The 16,318-nt window shown below is 33.8% G+C and overlaps 2 protein-coding genes across 2 annotated transcripts; both read left to right on the top strand.

The window, feature by feature from the left end:
• Positions 1–1,972: 1,972 nt before the first annotated feature.
• On the top strand, positions 1,973–8,254 carry HPS4 (Hermansky-Pudlak syndrome 4 protein). The gene is made up of 12 exons (XM_018459228.1): positions 1,973–2,304; positions 3,025–3,259; positions 3,761–3,991; positions 4,133–4,227; positions 4,381–4,450; positions 4,569–4,736; positions 4,849–5,228; positions 5,388–5,549; positions 5,710–6,038; positions 6,187–6,725; positions 6,947–7,173; positions 7,543–8,254. The coding sequence occupies exons 1-12, from the start codon at positions 2,297–2,299 to the stop codon at positions 7,715–7,717; spliced, it is 2,619 nt and encodes an 872-aa protein (XP_018314730.1). The 5' UTR covers positions 1,973–2,296; the 3' UTR covers positions 7,718–8,254.
• A 3,153-nt stretch (positions 8,255–11,407) lies between these two features.
• Hpd (4-hydroxyphenylpyruvate dioxygenase) lies at positions 11,408–16,314 on the top strand. Its single transcript, XM_018459296.1, has 12 exons — positions 11,408–11,486; positions 12,097–12,123; positions 12,273–12,335; positions 12,804–12,908; positions 13,075–13,203; positions 13,406–13,495; positions 13,586–13,686; positions 13,985–14,062; positions 14,728–14,962; positions 15,229–15,351; positions 15,439–15,555; positions 15,683–16,314. The coding sequence occupies exons 1-12, from the start codon at positions 11,484–11,486 to the stop codon at positions 15,755–15,757; spliced, it is 1,146 nt and encodes a 381-aa protein (XP_018314798.1). The 5' UTR covers positions 11,408–11,483; the 3' UTR covers positions 15,758–16,314.
• Positions 16,315–16,318: the final 4 nt, after the last annotated feature.

The following is a 16,318-nucleotide window of genomic DNA, read 5'->3' as shown; positions in this document are numbered from 1 at the left end:
CGTTACGTTCACTTCGAGTTCATGTAGTAGTTGTAAGTTGTGGTTCAGAATTCATGCGTCATTCATCATGTTATGCTATTATTTATGTATGTACATACAATATGTGACCGTGATTTCACGTCCGATGGACCGAGTTGTACGGAAAAAAACGGAGCAACGATCGGCTATCTGACAAATGTATTTGAGATGCTCGAGAGAAACGCTACTCCACATTTAACTATTTCTTTATAATGTATTCGATGTAAGAAAGAGAATTGGAAAAAAAAAGGAATGCAGTGTTGTGTCATCATATAGCCGTAAGACTATTTTTTAGGATTACACGCATAATAAATTGTACAAATTCGTTTATCGTCTCGTGCTCACACACAAGCTAGCGATTACGATTCTATTTACTTATGCGTTGTTTTAATCACATAAATAAATTTTCTATGAAATTGTTTATAATCGACGATTCACATTTAGGCGTTTAGATTGTAAGGGACAGGCAGCGGAGTCTGCTTATGTATATATATGCAACACCACACAACTACACACAGATGTGAAAAAAGGACAGAGTTTATCTCGAAGAGAAAGGCAATTGTAGAATTCTTTGATTTCCAAACAGGAGAAAATAAAAAACCAGTGAAAAGTACAGAGGAGTTCGTTTAAATGAAACAATAATGAAAAAAAGACTATCGTTTATATTTTAGCTGTAATACTAATAAAAACTTATAGTTGATGAAGGCATGTTTTGATTATGCGTTACGTGTTAGAATATACATATATAGAACAGAAAGCGATACACCAATATTTTTTCGTACGAGACAGATATATAATTATAACAAAAATGTGAAATAGTTTTAAGTATCTATGCATACATTTTTTAACTTATAGCTTCTGCTCGTACTTTTATTATGAAAATTAGCTGATTTAATTATATATTTCGAAATTTCGAAATCTTTTTATTCAAATGTATATCCAACCGGTAGAATCACTTAAAGAAAAATTTCTAGCTATGTAATTCGTCATCCCTGCTCTAATCTTTGCTTTTATAAGCGATAAAAAGAGTTAATAATTCTATTCGTATTAAATAATACAGATATTACATGATAATTTCAATTTAAACTCTGATTAATCAAAGTCGACTGAAATAAATTATTTTTGAAGTTATGATAGTAAAATTTGCTAAAAGGCGCTTAGTATTCTTCAGAATATTTTCCACAAAATATTTTTGTACAAATATTTGTGGAATTTTTCACATTACATTAGACATTAGAGGTAGCAGCAAAAGAGTTCCTCCAAAGCGTAATTAAAAATTGAAAATGCATATAAAGTCCGTGTTTCTGTTAGTTAGCCGAAGATTAAAGCGAACTTGTTAAGTGATGAAAAAATGATCTATTACAAATAAACTGAATCAATATATATCAAGTGAATCAAATGATATATTTGATGTATCACATAATATATCAAACCAATTGATACACCATAAAATCACATCCTACAGAAGATATTTCTGTATTTTTTGTGACGATAGTGTTAGTTATCACAGGTAAATATATTAGTAAACAATATATAAAATATCTTATTTTAACACAATTATATAATTTTATTATATTCATTAAATTTGGTAAATACAGAATTTCCATTTTGGAAAGATTGTATATAAAGTATTATCGAGAGAGAGTATAGATAATATAATTTTATTATATTTATATTTTAATACGCACGTATGTGTGTAAAAATAAAATGTATATGATAAAATTATATTATAATTGCTTTTCTTTTTTCCATAAATTCGTTATACATGAAACGTCATAAAACATTTATGTATATTGCATGTTACGTACATACATGAATATATGAGAAAAAAATGTGGATGAGAGAAAACTGCACGAACATCAGCGATGATCAGCGAAGACGGAGCTGCCGCTATATATTTGTGCACGCACACAGTGCATCACAGTGCATCACAGATAATCTGAGAAGATCGATATCGGGGGTATGGCGACGCAGGAGGAGCGGCTTCACACAGTGCAATCATCCACGATCGACGATTGACGGAGAGAAAGAAAAAAAATGGCACGCGACGTTTCTCGCCGGCCGACGAAACGACCAGGCTACATCTCTACGAATCATTTCTACCGGACTACAACCGAGTACCTGGGAACCTTGGGATCGCACTAGCGGTACGGCGGACGCGTTCCTTGTTGACGGAACGAGCGGTACGTCGAGGAGACGGACAGCAGAGCCTCAAGGCTCAACGGCGTGAGACCGGTTGACAGATCGCCACGCGCCAAGACGACGATTAACCATCACCATGGCGAAGTATGCCCACGCTTAATTACGTCGCCTCATCTAATTAGACTGCGTACTGGCACGCATTATTTACTGTTTCCCTATTCTTGCGATCGCACGGAAGTCTCAACTACGCAATGATTACGATCCGCGGGTTCTCTGAGCCTCGTGAAAGAGGACGCGAATTTTCTTTTAAGTATTCAAATACTTAAAAAGAAGCAAAATTGGGATGCGATCCTCCCATATAGCACGCTGCTCGGATCGCTCCGTTCTGCGGAGACTAATGAGCTATTAGAATCGTTTCACACTATTTGTAATTTGATTTTATCTAGCCTCGATACCGATATCGGTTTCTGGGACTGAGGTGATATTCGCTCGGGAGTGATTCAGTCATGCGTCCAAACTGAAACATTCCGCACACTCCGAACACGTTCTCTGCATTGCTCAGGGCAATTTTTTACAATGAAATACTTTAAGATATTTTCGCATTCGTTACCAATATATTTAAATGGATCAGATCTGGGTAAGCTATATGAATCTTGCAGTCAGAAGCAAAAAGTAAATTAATCTCCATGAAAGTTATATAATATGATTTATCATGTCTACAAGTCTACTGTTTTGATATAAATTCCTCACTTATTTGTAAAATTTACATCTGCTAGTTTATTATTTTGTATCCAAATTTTATACTTGATTAAAACTAAAATAAGCTATTTATTCTAGAATTCAGAATGAATCCTTTGTTTTCAGAGAGATGATGATAGTATTCGTTTACGACACTGCAAAGTGTTGTAAAGAGGAGGATGATCCTGCTGAGGCAGTTATGTACTTCCATCCAGCTTGGGTATCTCTTACGCAGAGACTGGCTCTGGCGGGGCAGCTAATGGGTGTGCATCACTTTTTGACAACGTCATTTTCAGCGCCACGCTCTATCACATTGCAAGGTGGAAAGTTTGTGCTGAAGAAGTTTGGGCAATATGTGCTAGTAAGTACTCTTCACTGGCGAGCATTCGATTGCTGCTTTACATTTATGTGCAACAATTTTAAATAAGATGCAACTTGAGAGCAAGATTTATATGTAAACAGATAATCTGTAATGTTTGTAATTCACTTATAATATAATCATGTATTCTCTCTCGAAGGTATTGATAATCACTAAATAGTTTTAATGTCAAAAACAAGAATGTCAATATTAAATTTTAAAGCTGCCTTGTCTTTTCTAAAGATTCCTCCAAGGAATTTAGAGTGCGCATTTTGTATGATAAATTCATTCTTTATATATATTACTACGTTTTGTATTATTTAATTGATATATACGTTAATTGGTAATTTCCTTAGCGCCGAGATACTGCCGTGTCTCCAGATATGATTATTTATTCCGATATTTAATAATTTATATACAAAAAGCTAATATATCTGGGATATTTTATGATTCAATGGCCATTTATGAAATTAACAATCGTAAATTACGCTGTTTAATTTTTAGGCAGTGGGGACTGATAGAAACATACACGACTGGATACTCGAAAGACGCGCCAATACTCTGGAATCGTTGTTAAAATTCTTTCACTGCGACCTCGTCCAGATTCTGGAATCTCTAAACAACGATCGTACTAGATTCACCGAGAAATTGTATCAGATGTTTGAAACCTATCTGCCAATTCTTCAACATAGTGCCAATCTGTTTTCCAACATTCCTGTTATTAAACTTCCTAAGGTTAGTGCAGATATTTAATGCAGAAACTAAATGCTACAAAATAGAAAAGAAAATTGATATATTTATTTCGAACATAAATATGAATATCAAAACGATTATATAAACTTATATGATTTTTCATAAGTGTTTCTTTTAATGTAGAGTGCCAGCAATATATTCCTGGAAGGAATGCAAGTGTTACAGCATTGTCAAGAGATAAATGGCATTTTGGGTGGAGCGTTGTTTTACAATAACAAGTAAGAAATAGATCCATAAGTAAAATCATTGCTTTGATGTCGTCTGATTCTAATATATTTTCTTAAAATATTAACTATTACTCGTCCTAATATTATTAATTACTGTTTATTATTTTGACTGAAATCACCTGATCTTTATTAATCTTTTTTCAGAATAGTCTCAACGCAACTGGGAGCAGATCTAACAAAGCAAATAGTCATAACGGATCCTTACAGAATAAAGGTATTTTTATTTAAATGTAAATATAATTCTCTCACACATTGATCGAATAGAATGATACATACTCACTTCTATCAATCGCTTCTGTTCACAAGAAATTGATAATTTACTGAATTTGAAGGCTCCTGCAGAAAGGATACTCACAGAATTTCACTTGCCGATCGGTGTTCAATTGTTACAAGTGTACATAGAACGAAAGCAATTCGCAAAATTGATGCAAGAGGCAAATAACGAACGATATTACAATTCGTGTCTAGATACCGTGACCAAAAAGATATTACAAAGAAAGGTAGATATGTGAAACGAGCAAGATATCTAATTTAATATCTTGCCATTTTGATAAAAATTGTAATAATGGACAACTTGTGGGTCATCTTGTGTTCAATTCCTTGAACTTTCAGACTGTTTCCAAGACTGGCGTTAAGGAACCGTCCGGTATGAAGCGAGATACATCGAAAATTTTTACGGTTCCCGAGGAAGGTGAACTGGACTCCATGAATTACTCGGCACCGCAATACGTGTCGTCTGTGCCGCTCGCGATTAATCACGAGTCACCGATCAGACGCAAGCAAGAGATCAAATCAGAACGTCCCAAGGGTGGTATTGTTCATCCGCTCACGCCCAGTGTCTGTGCGACACCATTGAAAGATGTGGATCGAGTGTTACACGGGAATGCTATGCTTATCTGTTCATCTGAGAGCGGTGGTGAAAACGAGGGACTTAGAAATTCATCGAAAAGTGACGACGACGACATTCCCGATGTCGTTAAAGAGGCACTCAGGTATGTGTTTATTCTCAAATCAATTTTTAGAAATTTTGTGGAATGTAAGATTATGCATTTCGAGGACATGGTTTTCATGGCAAATATGGAAGTAAGCTTAATGATCAATTTTCCAGCTATATATAAAGTAATCGAATTTTTATTTCATATATATAACAGGTGTAAACGCTTAAACAAGCTGAAAAACGCTACTTCGAAGAAGAAGCTTATGAAGAGAAAGGATCCCGACAGAAAGAGCGTGAGCTTGCCAGACTTGACGTCATCAATTAAACCGCGTTTGAACGGTGTTCCTAGGGCTCATCAACCGGAGTTAGACAAAATGTAATTGAGATTTAATGCTATAATTATCTGCTTATCGAATATGATTATTAAAATTGATATAATCACACTTTAAAAAATTAAACCTAATAATGGGGCTGAATTTAATATATAAAATAAATATTCTATGTTATTTTACTACTACATCGTATTATTATAATAGATTATGCAAATTAAATGAAGCCTCACCGGAAGACTACGATTCAAATTCACCCCGGCGGAAGCTCACTAGGAGTAATATGCGGCACTCGCGCACTATCGTCGATCCCTGTTATCCTGTCTTCCGATACGATGGTCTACCAGTCTCACGATCATTGTACGAGCAATACATCGCCTCTCATTGCGAGGAGTTGCGTGATAATGGCGATGGCATTCATGAACGCCATGACGACGATGACAATTTGCAATCAAGGAATTTACCAAGCGATCTGACGAGCGCGAAATTGCCGATAAGTAGCAGCCGGAATTCAATTACGAGAGATGCTCGTGAAGGTATGTTATTCAAACTTATAAACTAAAAATCCTGCAAAAAATATTTTTTAGTATAAAAAGAATGCATCTCTCAAAAAGCAATAGCAATAGTAACGTCGTGAATATTCGAAATATACTTCAAACATTTGTTTTAAACATAAATCTTTAGAATGCGCCAAGCCTGGGTACGACAAGAGCAAGCAAGAGACGTACAAGAGATCAATGAGTTTACCGCTGAAGCCACTCAACGTCGTCGCTGAGGTGTCCAACGGCGATGATCGACGGAAATCGACGTCAGAATGCGGTGGTGTAGGAAGCTCGTTTGAGTTTCCGCAAAGACGGAAGCTGGATGGTTTACAGTTGACGCCGCTGATGTCAAAGTTGAGTCTACTGGCCGACGAGCGAACTAGCGGTTTCTGCAGTCGCGAGACCACGCCGAGCGAATTCCGCGATCTGTCCGGATTTTCCGGTGGCGTAGCAGTCACTACCACGACGACGACGAATCAGCTGATTAGGCAGAAATTGGAATCCGTCGAAAAAGAAGCGAGTGACGGTGAGGATGAGTTAGATGAAGACTGGGTCAACAAGGACGAACCCACTACTTGTCTCGTCAAAACCGAGCTCTTTCTCTGCGGATATCAGAATATGGTGCTAGTACTACTGATGGAGAACGGCACTGCGAACAATCCGGATTTGATACATGCTCTGGTAGATACAAAAATTTCATGAAATTCATTAGATTTAAGAGTTACAAAAATTACGATGAAAATTACGAAGAATTATTTTTGATGAATAATATAATAAAATATTTTTAAGAGAAAAATTAATAAAATTAAAAGATAATGGAATAAAATTGTCCAAAATATTTTTTGTACGTCCTTCTAAAGATGGAATTGTAGAAATAATAACAAACAATTTGTTTCTTGTAGTGGCATACTTGCGTGAGCACGTTGGGCAAGCTCGAAACACGGCTGCAACAGTGTCTGGAGCCGCTGCCATCTACGGAGAACAAAGAATTGTACAGTATTCTGAGTGTGGACCCACAGTGGGACACGGTGCAACGTTCTGGACTCTGGGGAGTTACCGAATTGGACATCGTGTCCTGCCTTCACGACAGATTTACGCAAGCTAGTAGTTTGACCGACATTATCGTCAGGTAATTACAAAGATCCCTATATCTTTAAAAACTGAACAAAATATTGTTCCTCTTTATGTTATATTTAATTTATATTACTTGAAACTTCCTCTCGTCTCTTTTTCATTCGCCAATTTTAGCTTCGTCCTTGCAAAACAAATATCTTCTAATAGATGATCAAGATTGTATTAAAATAGTTACAATTTCTTGTTTTATTTCACGCTTTATAGGATTTATTTTGCCAAGTTACAAGTTGCAGTATAAATTTGCAAAAAATTAAGAAATTCTTATAAAATTACGTGAATGACGAGCGAATGTGTTATTTATGACGGAAAAGTCGAGTTTGCTTAGTTAAAAGCTTTGGCATCACGAAATATTTTTATTGAGCAGAACGGAAGACACAGTGGTTTACGGTAACCAGAGCGGAGGAGTAGAAGTTTTCTATCAGCAAGCAGTAGCACCGAGTGCTTTTGCGGCGCTTCCCACTCCGGCGGATCTAATGGGGATCGTGGCTCTCAAGGCGAAACGTCGATTGGAAAGAGATCACGGGATCGTGCTACTGTAAATTCAGAGGACTGCGCGTTACTTCTTTTTCTTTTTTGCCAAAAAAGAGGAGGATAATGCATACGTTCACGATTTCGCTTATTTGCATTTGGCAAGAGAAATTATCATATCCAGTACAAGAGAGGAAGAATCGAACGTTACTTTGACCAGATAATTTTAACGGGAGATATACGGGAATGTTTTTCTACGTATATTTTTGTAATCTGTGATTTTCGAATGTAATTTCCGAGCGTAATTCCGGAAGAATCGGTGGAAGATCGAAGAGCTTTTATATACCGCTGCAATGTACCTACGTAATTTCTATCGTGTAAAATCGGTCGAGAAATTTTCTACGGTAGCGGATCGTCGACCAACCAGTTTGTACTTCACCGTTTCATCAATCATGCAAACCGATATCACAACAAATGTTATTTATATTATATATATATTATATATGTTATTGTATATAAGATGTCTTAGAATCGACGGAAAGTAGATGGCATTACGATTCCATTCGGAGAGCGCGCTATTATGTCATTTTATATATCTTTATTGTTTATTAAATATAAAACAAAAAGAAAATGACACAATAGCGCGCTCCCCGAATGTATCTTATATATGTTTTTAAAACTTAAAAGACAAGTTTTAAAAATTTTAACCCTAGTATATCGTAAGGCATATCTCAATAGATTCTGATTTATAAGTCATTAGAGATGAGAAGTCTTTCGGGAATTAGACTTCAAAAGTAAAAATAAATAATATAACATATTGTTCGTAATTTAATTTTTGAAACGATTTTAGCAAGATTTTTATTTGATATTTATTATTCATCGTCTATATAAATATTTGCTTTTTCTATTATTTAAAAATTACTCTAAGATGTAGAATATTGATTTAAAAAATAGTTTATTTCAGATTTTGTGGAGTACGACACTGTATCTTCATTGATTCTCGGACATCCTGTATATAGCTGATTTATTGTACATATACATACGCATAACGAGCCATTAGTAACTTATTTGCATTTTAATCGAATCAGCGCGAATTAGACACTCAATTTGATTAGATTTTAGAAGATAGTTAAATTATATTCTCCAAGTATATATTCTCCAAAAACAAAAACGGAAATCAGTATTCCGCGAATGAGCTGCGTTCAGTATTTCTAGTCGCCCTTGCTTTTGTGGAAAAAATAGAAACAAAAATAATTATGCAAGAAATAAAGAAATATCTACTCGACGTTGTCAATTTTAATATAAAGATATTTTATGCGACGTTTTATGCACCACTTTTTGCAATGTCATCATTGTCTCGGTATTAAATCCGTTTTTGTTTCATAATATTTAAATAAAAATGTCGATCACCTCGCGTAGAAATCTTCCGCAAAAGAAGTTTTTCATAACAACGATGTGCAATGTTTCCAAATGTTATATTGTAATTAATTTAAATGTCATGCTAATAAAACTGCATCGAAATTTTTTAGCGAACAGAATTAAATCATGTTATATATATCATTCCGTGCATTCTCTGATGACTTTTTCTCTATATCTGATAGTTCTTGTTTGAGATGAAGTCTAATAAAGCGATTTATCATTCTCTTTATGTCCTTGAATTTATTTTCCGTGCATAAAATGCGGTGGAATTTTATATAACAACGTTACTATAAGTAATGTTATTTATACATATATACAGGATATACCATTTTAATCAATACACGCGAATATCTCGAAAAGGAGAAATTGTAATAAGTAATGTTATTTATACATATATATACAGAGTATACCATTTTAATCAATACATGCGAATATCTCGAAAAGAGAAATTTTTTCAAAAAATGTTTCAAACAAAAGTTTTATGGTTTCAAGGGGGAAAAAAGACAGTGACCTTGTTTGACCTTGAGAAGATGTCCTTAAGGTCAGATCCATGTTAAATAAAATTTTTTAAACGGAACCCTCCATTTTTTCTTGCGTATTCTTGTAACTTATTTCAAAAGCTTTCTAAAACGCTATAATAAAGTATTTTTTCGTTAAATACATTTTGAGTTATGAGGTTCGAAAGCTACAGTACCGTCGGCATTTGCATTATCCAAGTTGTCCGAGCGACGGCTAAAATCTCTTGAATGTTGTTCAGGATCATGTCCTGGATAACATTTGTCAAGATCAAGGCCATTGGAGATTATTCCTCTTATTTTCATTTTTGGACTAAAAATTCATTTTTACGTAAAAATGAATACGAGGGGCACTACTTATATTTTGAGCCTTGACAACACTGAGTGTTGTCAGGTGCCATCTGACGTTTCCACTAGAAAGTTTGACATTTTTGACCTAACCTTCTTCAGAACGTTTTGTTATTTGAGCGCGATTTGTATTGTTTACAGTCACTTGAAAATTGTGTCTCAGCGAAAAAATGGAATTAACTCGTGAAAATTTTCGTGCAATGATTTATTACGACTTTCGACGTGGATTATCAAGACAGGAGTGCATCGATCAATTTGCTTCCACTTTTGGCGATAAAGCCCCATCCTTTGCCACTGTGAAACGCTGGTATAACGAATTTAATCGTGGTCGCCGTTCGCTCACCGACGAATAAGAGGTACAACCTTCAATGGCCTTAATCTTGACAAGTGTTATCCAGGTCGTGATCCTGAACAACATTCAAGAAGTTTTAGCGTCGGACACCTTGAATAATGCAAATGTCGGCAGTACTGTAACTTTCGAACCTCATAACTCGAAATGTATTTAACGAAAAAAAATGTATTGATTAAAATGGCCTACTCTGTATATTTATTTATTTAAATAATTATAATATATATATATATATTTTTAAAGTGATAATCAATTAAATGTTATAACTCTTGATGAATGGATGAAATTTAATAGATATTAGTAATCACGTAGACAAGCTATTTGTCGTAACTACTGCATCATCGTTTAACATAAACAGTACAAAAAAGTATCCAATCACGTGGTATATGAATAAATGCATTGGAGGGTGTGTGCACAGAAAAACTGCATTCTAACGCAGGACAGCGTAAATATGTTTACTATGGAAAGTGAGATATTTACGCGAAGAACTTAATATGCCAAAGGTGATAAATGAAATTCGCAGTTGTATGATTTCATCGAAGTGAATGAGAGATATTGAAGAAGAGATTTTTATTATAGCATGCAAGGAATGCACTTTATATGTGTATCACGGTTTTTATATAAATGCAAGAAATCTTTTTTTAATTGTTCCTATTTATTCGACTTTAATATCATGGAACAGCGTTTATACGAATTTCTCAAATTTCTATACACTTCTTTTCTGCTGAAAAAATCGTAAATAACAGAAGGCTGACGTAAGTACTTTTGAAACAATCGAATTATCTAAAAATGTTTATCTACAATTCTGTAAAATAGAAATTTCCATAAACAAATACTTTTATGACGCAATTCTGGAAACTTTTAAAAACCTTATTTATATACATATACTTTGATGTAGGATCAATTAGAAAAACGTGTTATCTTCTGTTAATTAGAAAGGCAAGCCCATCTCTCGAATACATCGTTGAGTCTATCTCAGCTTTGATGACGTTTAATTTTAAAAAACCTGCTGTTGCTGGTGATTTATCAGGCTGCTGATCACGAAGAACGTGGCACAAACAAGCCTTCACCGTAGACCAATAGCAAGCTCGTGGGCTCGGTGGGCTCGATATTTAAAGCGCAGCTCGATGCAGAACGTGATAATCGAACGTTCGATATCGTTCTAGAAGATATTTTTTACCGTTTTCTTCGATTTTGAAAGTCATCATGGTAAGTTGAAAAACTGTTACCTAGTAATAGAATTATTTTTATAATTCAACTTGATTATTGATTGCATGATTGCTTATTTAATATACAATTGATCAATAATTTGCAAACATAAAATTTGCTGTAGTTCTTTTATATGATATGCATCGTAGAATATCTGTTATCGTTTAACAAATATTTATGTTTTCATTGATTTGTCTAAATAAATTCTTTGCAAAAGAAAAAATAATAAAATGATTAAGCTAATGAGAATCAAAACGCAGTTATCTGTGCGTAACCATAAATTTATATTCCAAATTAAAATATATAAACGAACGTTTTGGCTCCGCTTTGAGCCATTTTCAGCATTGATATATGCAATATTAAATGTTTCTTCACGGTATATAACGAAATTCTGTCACAAACGGTTGATAGGCCGAGTAATTTTATTCGACTTCTATAAGTGACTAGAAAAAATCACTCGGCCTATCAACCGTTTATGGCGTAAATTTATAGTTACGCACAGATAACTGCATTTTGACTCTCATCAGCCCAATCATTTTATTGTTTTTGTTTGTTAAAACTTAAGAATCCATAATTCTTTATTTTTTAAATTTTTTACGGTTGCTTCCAGACGAGCTACAGCGATAAAGGACCTCAGGTAAACAGCCTTGCCAAAATTTGGAAGGACAAGTTATTTTTTCGTCTGGAATCACTACTACTATTTAGAATTCATATATAGTAATTACTTAAAAAGAATCACTATTATACTATTAGAGAAATTTGATGCAATATCTGCATTTATTTCAGCCTGTTGGAGGAAAATTTCTCAATTTCGATTATATAAGATTCTGGGTTGGAAATGCTAAGCAGGTAAATTCTCACATACAGAACGTTTCTTAATACGTAGGAAATATCGTAGAAATAAGTCTAAAAATAAACAGGAATCATAAATGTATGGTATGCAATATGATTCTATTTTTTATCTATTCACTCTTTGAGTTTTATCAGTTTTATCGAGTTATGTACACATAAATTTTGTTAATTTTATATCCTAAATCGATTCTTATATATAGTGTTCCAATGTATCAAGAAATACCTTGTATAAAGTAAAATATAAGAAAAAATAATTGAGTATAAACAAAGGTCAGTGATCGAGCAAAAAAATTTTTAAACAAGTTAAATTATTATTAGTATATCAACAGAAATCATAAATTAAAACGGATATTTCAGGACCACCGGTTCTTCTTCAACTAACATAATTTAAATATGATCATACATATAATCACATAAGAAAAAATATATAGATTATATGTGAAAATAAAACAATTGCGCTTTCAGGCCGCCAGTTTCTACCGATGCAGGATGGGATTCGAACCGCTTGGATATCGTGGTTTGGAAACCGGCTGCAGACGAACAGCCACACACGTTGTCAAACAGAACAAAGTAAGTAATTTTGAACATTCGCATGCGCGAATCCATAAGCAGTAAATTAGAAAAATATCTTTATTTTAATTTTTTTTCATTGCTTACTTGGTAATCAAAAGTAGTATTCTTTTCGAGAAATCTTGAATATTATCTTTCAAGATACAGAACTTCCTAATATTTGTAGATAATCTTCATGTTCGAATCTCCGTACGATCCGTACGATAACGAAGAAATGTCGGATCATCTTTCCCGACATGGAGACGGCGTGCGAGATGTAGCGTTCAATGTTGAAGATATCGACAGTATTGTGAAGGTAAAGAAATAAAGGAGATGCTTTTTCTCTTCGTCTAAAAATATAAATTCTGTCAATATAGAATTTCCATGTTATAAGATGAAATATTCTTTTTGAAATAGAAATAATTAAAAGCAGAGCTTTAACTTTTATCCTATTAGAAACTGATAGCAAAGTAACTTTCAAGTTATCTTCATTAATATTTTAAATGATGCATGTAAAGGTTGCTAAGCAGAAGGGCGCCGAAATAGTGCGTGACATATGGGAGGAAAGCGACGAATATGGCACCGTGAGGATGGCCACTGTGAAAACCGTAAATATAAAAAATATGATACTTCCTTATACGATCTGCGATATCATTGTCTTCTAGATGTTTCAATTAATTCAATGTCATTTTTATCAGTATGGTGATACGCTCCATACATTTGTTGATAGAACGAGGTACAAAGGCTTCTTCTTGCCGAGCTTCGTGAGGGTATCAAAGGATGCTCTTCTCGATCAATTGTGCGTATGCAAAAGCGCGATTCCTCATACAATAGCCTAAGTTAAAACCACTCCATTTTAAAAAGAAAATTAGAACATATACAATATATTTTAATAATAGCTTACAATACTACTCTTTGATGAAAAGAATGTTTTATTTATTAGAAAAATATGAAGAATATTCTCTTTATTATTAAAATTCCAAGACATATTTAGAATTAATCTGATGTTGAACATAAAAGAAACATGAGAGATATATATATTCGACGATTAACTTTAAATTATATATTACTATACCGATGCGCATCTTTTATTGTAGGCCGCAAGTACATTTGAATTTCGTAGACCATGTAGTGGGTAATCAGCCCGACAAACAAATGGAACCCGTTGCGAAATGGTATGTAAATTACTACTAAACACGTTTATATACTAATGAGATGACATGTATACAAAAGAGCTTAAAGAGAAGAGTTTAGAGAAAAATGTTTCAGACAAAAGTTGTAAGGTTCGAAGAGGAATATAAGAGAGTACCATTGGTTTGACCTTCGGTGGCGCCGCTAAGGTCAGGTCAAGGTCACTTTGAATTTTTTTTAATGGAGCCCCCATTTTTCATCGCATATTCTTGTTGATAGCTCTTCAAAACACTATAACAAAATGTTTTTCCATTAAGTACATTTTGAGTTATATGGCTTGAAAGTTACAGTATTGCCGGTATTAGTATATTATCTAAGGTGTCCGACTGACGGCTAAAACCTCTTGAATGTTGTTCAAAATTCAAATCATGACCTAGATAACATTTGTTAAGATCAAGGCCATGGAAGTTGTGCCTCTTATTTTCATTTTAGATTATTACAGCGTTTGTTATTTTCATTAGTAAAATAGCACATTAATGTAATATAAAGTAGAATAAAATATGTAATAAAATAAAGTTCACTGTGACTCATCGAATTTCATGAGACTTCTAAATTAGAAATTTCCAAATTTCTGCTGTTAGTAAAATATTCTTAAGCTAAAAAATAAAATACTAAATTAAATGAATATCTCTTTTTCTGTCTCTCTCAGGTACGAAGACTGTTTACAGTTTCATAGATTCTGGTCAGTGGACGACTCGCAGTTGCATACGGAATATTCCGCGCTACGGTCCATCGTAATGACGAATTGGGAGGAGACGGTAAAGATGCCGATCAATGAACCCGCACCGGGGAAGAAACGTTCTCAGATTCAGGAATATGTCGAGTATTATGGCGGTGCCGGCGTACAGCATATTGCCCTCAATACCAGTGATATTATTACAGCGGTAAATAATTGAGCATTATAAATTGCATTTATGCACAACGTACATATCCTGCAAAATACAACTATGCAGTACAAAAGCAACTTTAAAAACCAACTTTTTGGTCACAGTTCTCTTAACATTTTTATTCTGTGATCTTTACTAATTAATAATTAACATATGTAGTTTAATATTTTTAATTTAATATATATAAATTAAGATATTTTATAAAAAATGTCACACGCTCACAATAAGTTTCTCCACACATCCATTCTCACATCATTTTACAGATAACGAATCTGCGTGCCAGAGGTATGGAGTTTCTTGATGTACCCGATAGTTATTACGACATGCTCAGAAACCGTCTAAAAGCCAGTGGCACGAAAATCGTGGAGGACTTGGATATGCTACAGGTACTTTTATTAATAATGAATTAAAATTAATTCTGATACAAATTTCAACGCGTTTACTATTAATTCGATTGTGTTATCGCTTTGTAGAAATTAAAGATACTAATAGACTATGACGAGAACGGATATCTTCTACAAATATTCACGAAAAATATGCAAGATCGGCCAACATTGTTCATAGAAGTCATACAGAGACGCAATCATAACGTAAGTATTAAAAGAAAAGTTTGTAGCATCACATCTATAAATTTACAAAAAATTTACTGGTATAAAAATTCGAAAAATTAATTAATATTTAAATAATCACAAATTTAATTTGCTACGGCTTATTTAGGGTTTCGGCGCCGGCAATTTCCAAGCGTTGTTCGAAGCGATTGAATTGGAGCAAGCAAAACGTGGCAATCTGTAGAAAGTTAAATATTGCTGATGTATTTGTAAAATTAGAACTCTATTAGCCGATATAAAGTAATTCTATGAAAGAGTGAAGGACGAGTGCCTTTGTACTTATTTGTATTATTTTAATTATATAATGAAATATCACATTAAAAGTGTATTATGCATATAAAATCCGCATCGAGATTTATTCAGCACCATCTAACACTCTGCTACATACCACTATTATAATGATAATTCGTTCACATTGTAATAGAGCTGTACGCTTTATCATGTTTGACGAAAATATCAAGGTTTTACGTTTTCGTCTATGGAATAGATAATCAACTTGTCCGATTAATTCCGTATTCTTGTATTTAATGGCCAACATTTTCGTATTACAAAAATACACAGCATTTTAAATGTAAAATATGTTACAATACATTTCAAAGCGTAGTAATGCAAAGATATAATATGCCGTCAAAAATCAACTCCTTCGATTAATGAGACATCTATGTGTATATGTTGTGCTAGTATATATAACTAAAAAAATGTAAATTTGTTTTTTCAGACAACACATACATATATATAAAATGTG

Source organism: Mycetomoellerius zeteki, unplaced genomic scaffold (assembly GCF_001594055.1).
Source record: "Mycetomoellerius zeteki isolate Tzet28-1 unplaced genomic scaffold, Tzet1.0 scaffold81, whole genome shotgun sequence".
NCBI classification, from domain to species: domain Eukaryota; kingdom Metazoa; phylum Arthropoda; class Insecta; order Hymenoptera; family Formicidae; genus Mycetomoellerius; species Mycetomoellerius zeteki.
The sequence above is the reverse complement of the archived record's forward strand: the minus strand, read 5'-3'. Positions and strand labels throughout refer to the sequence as shown.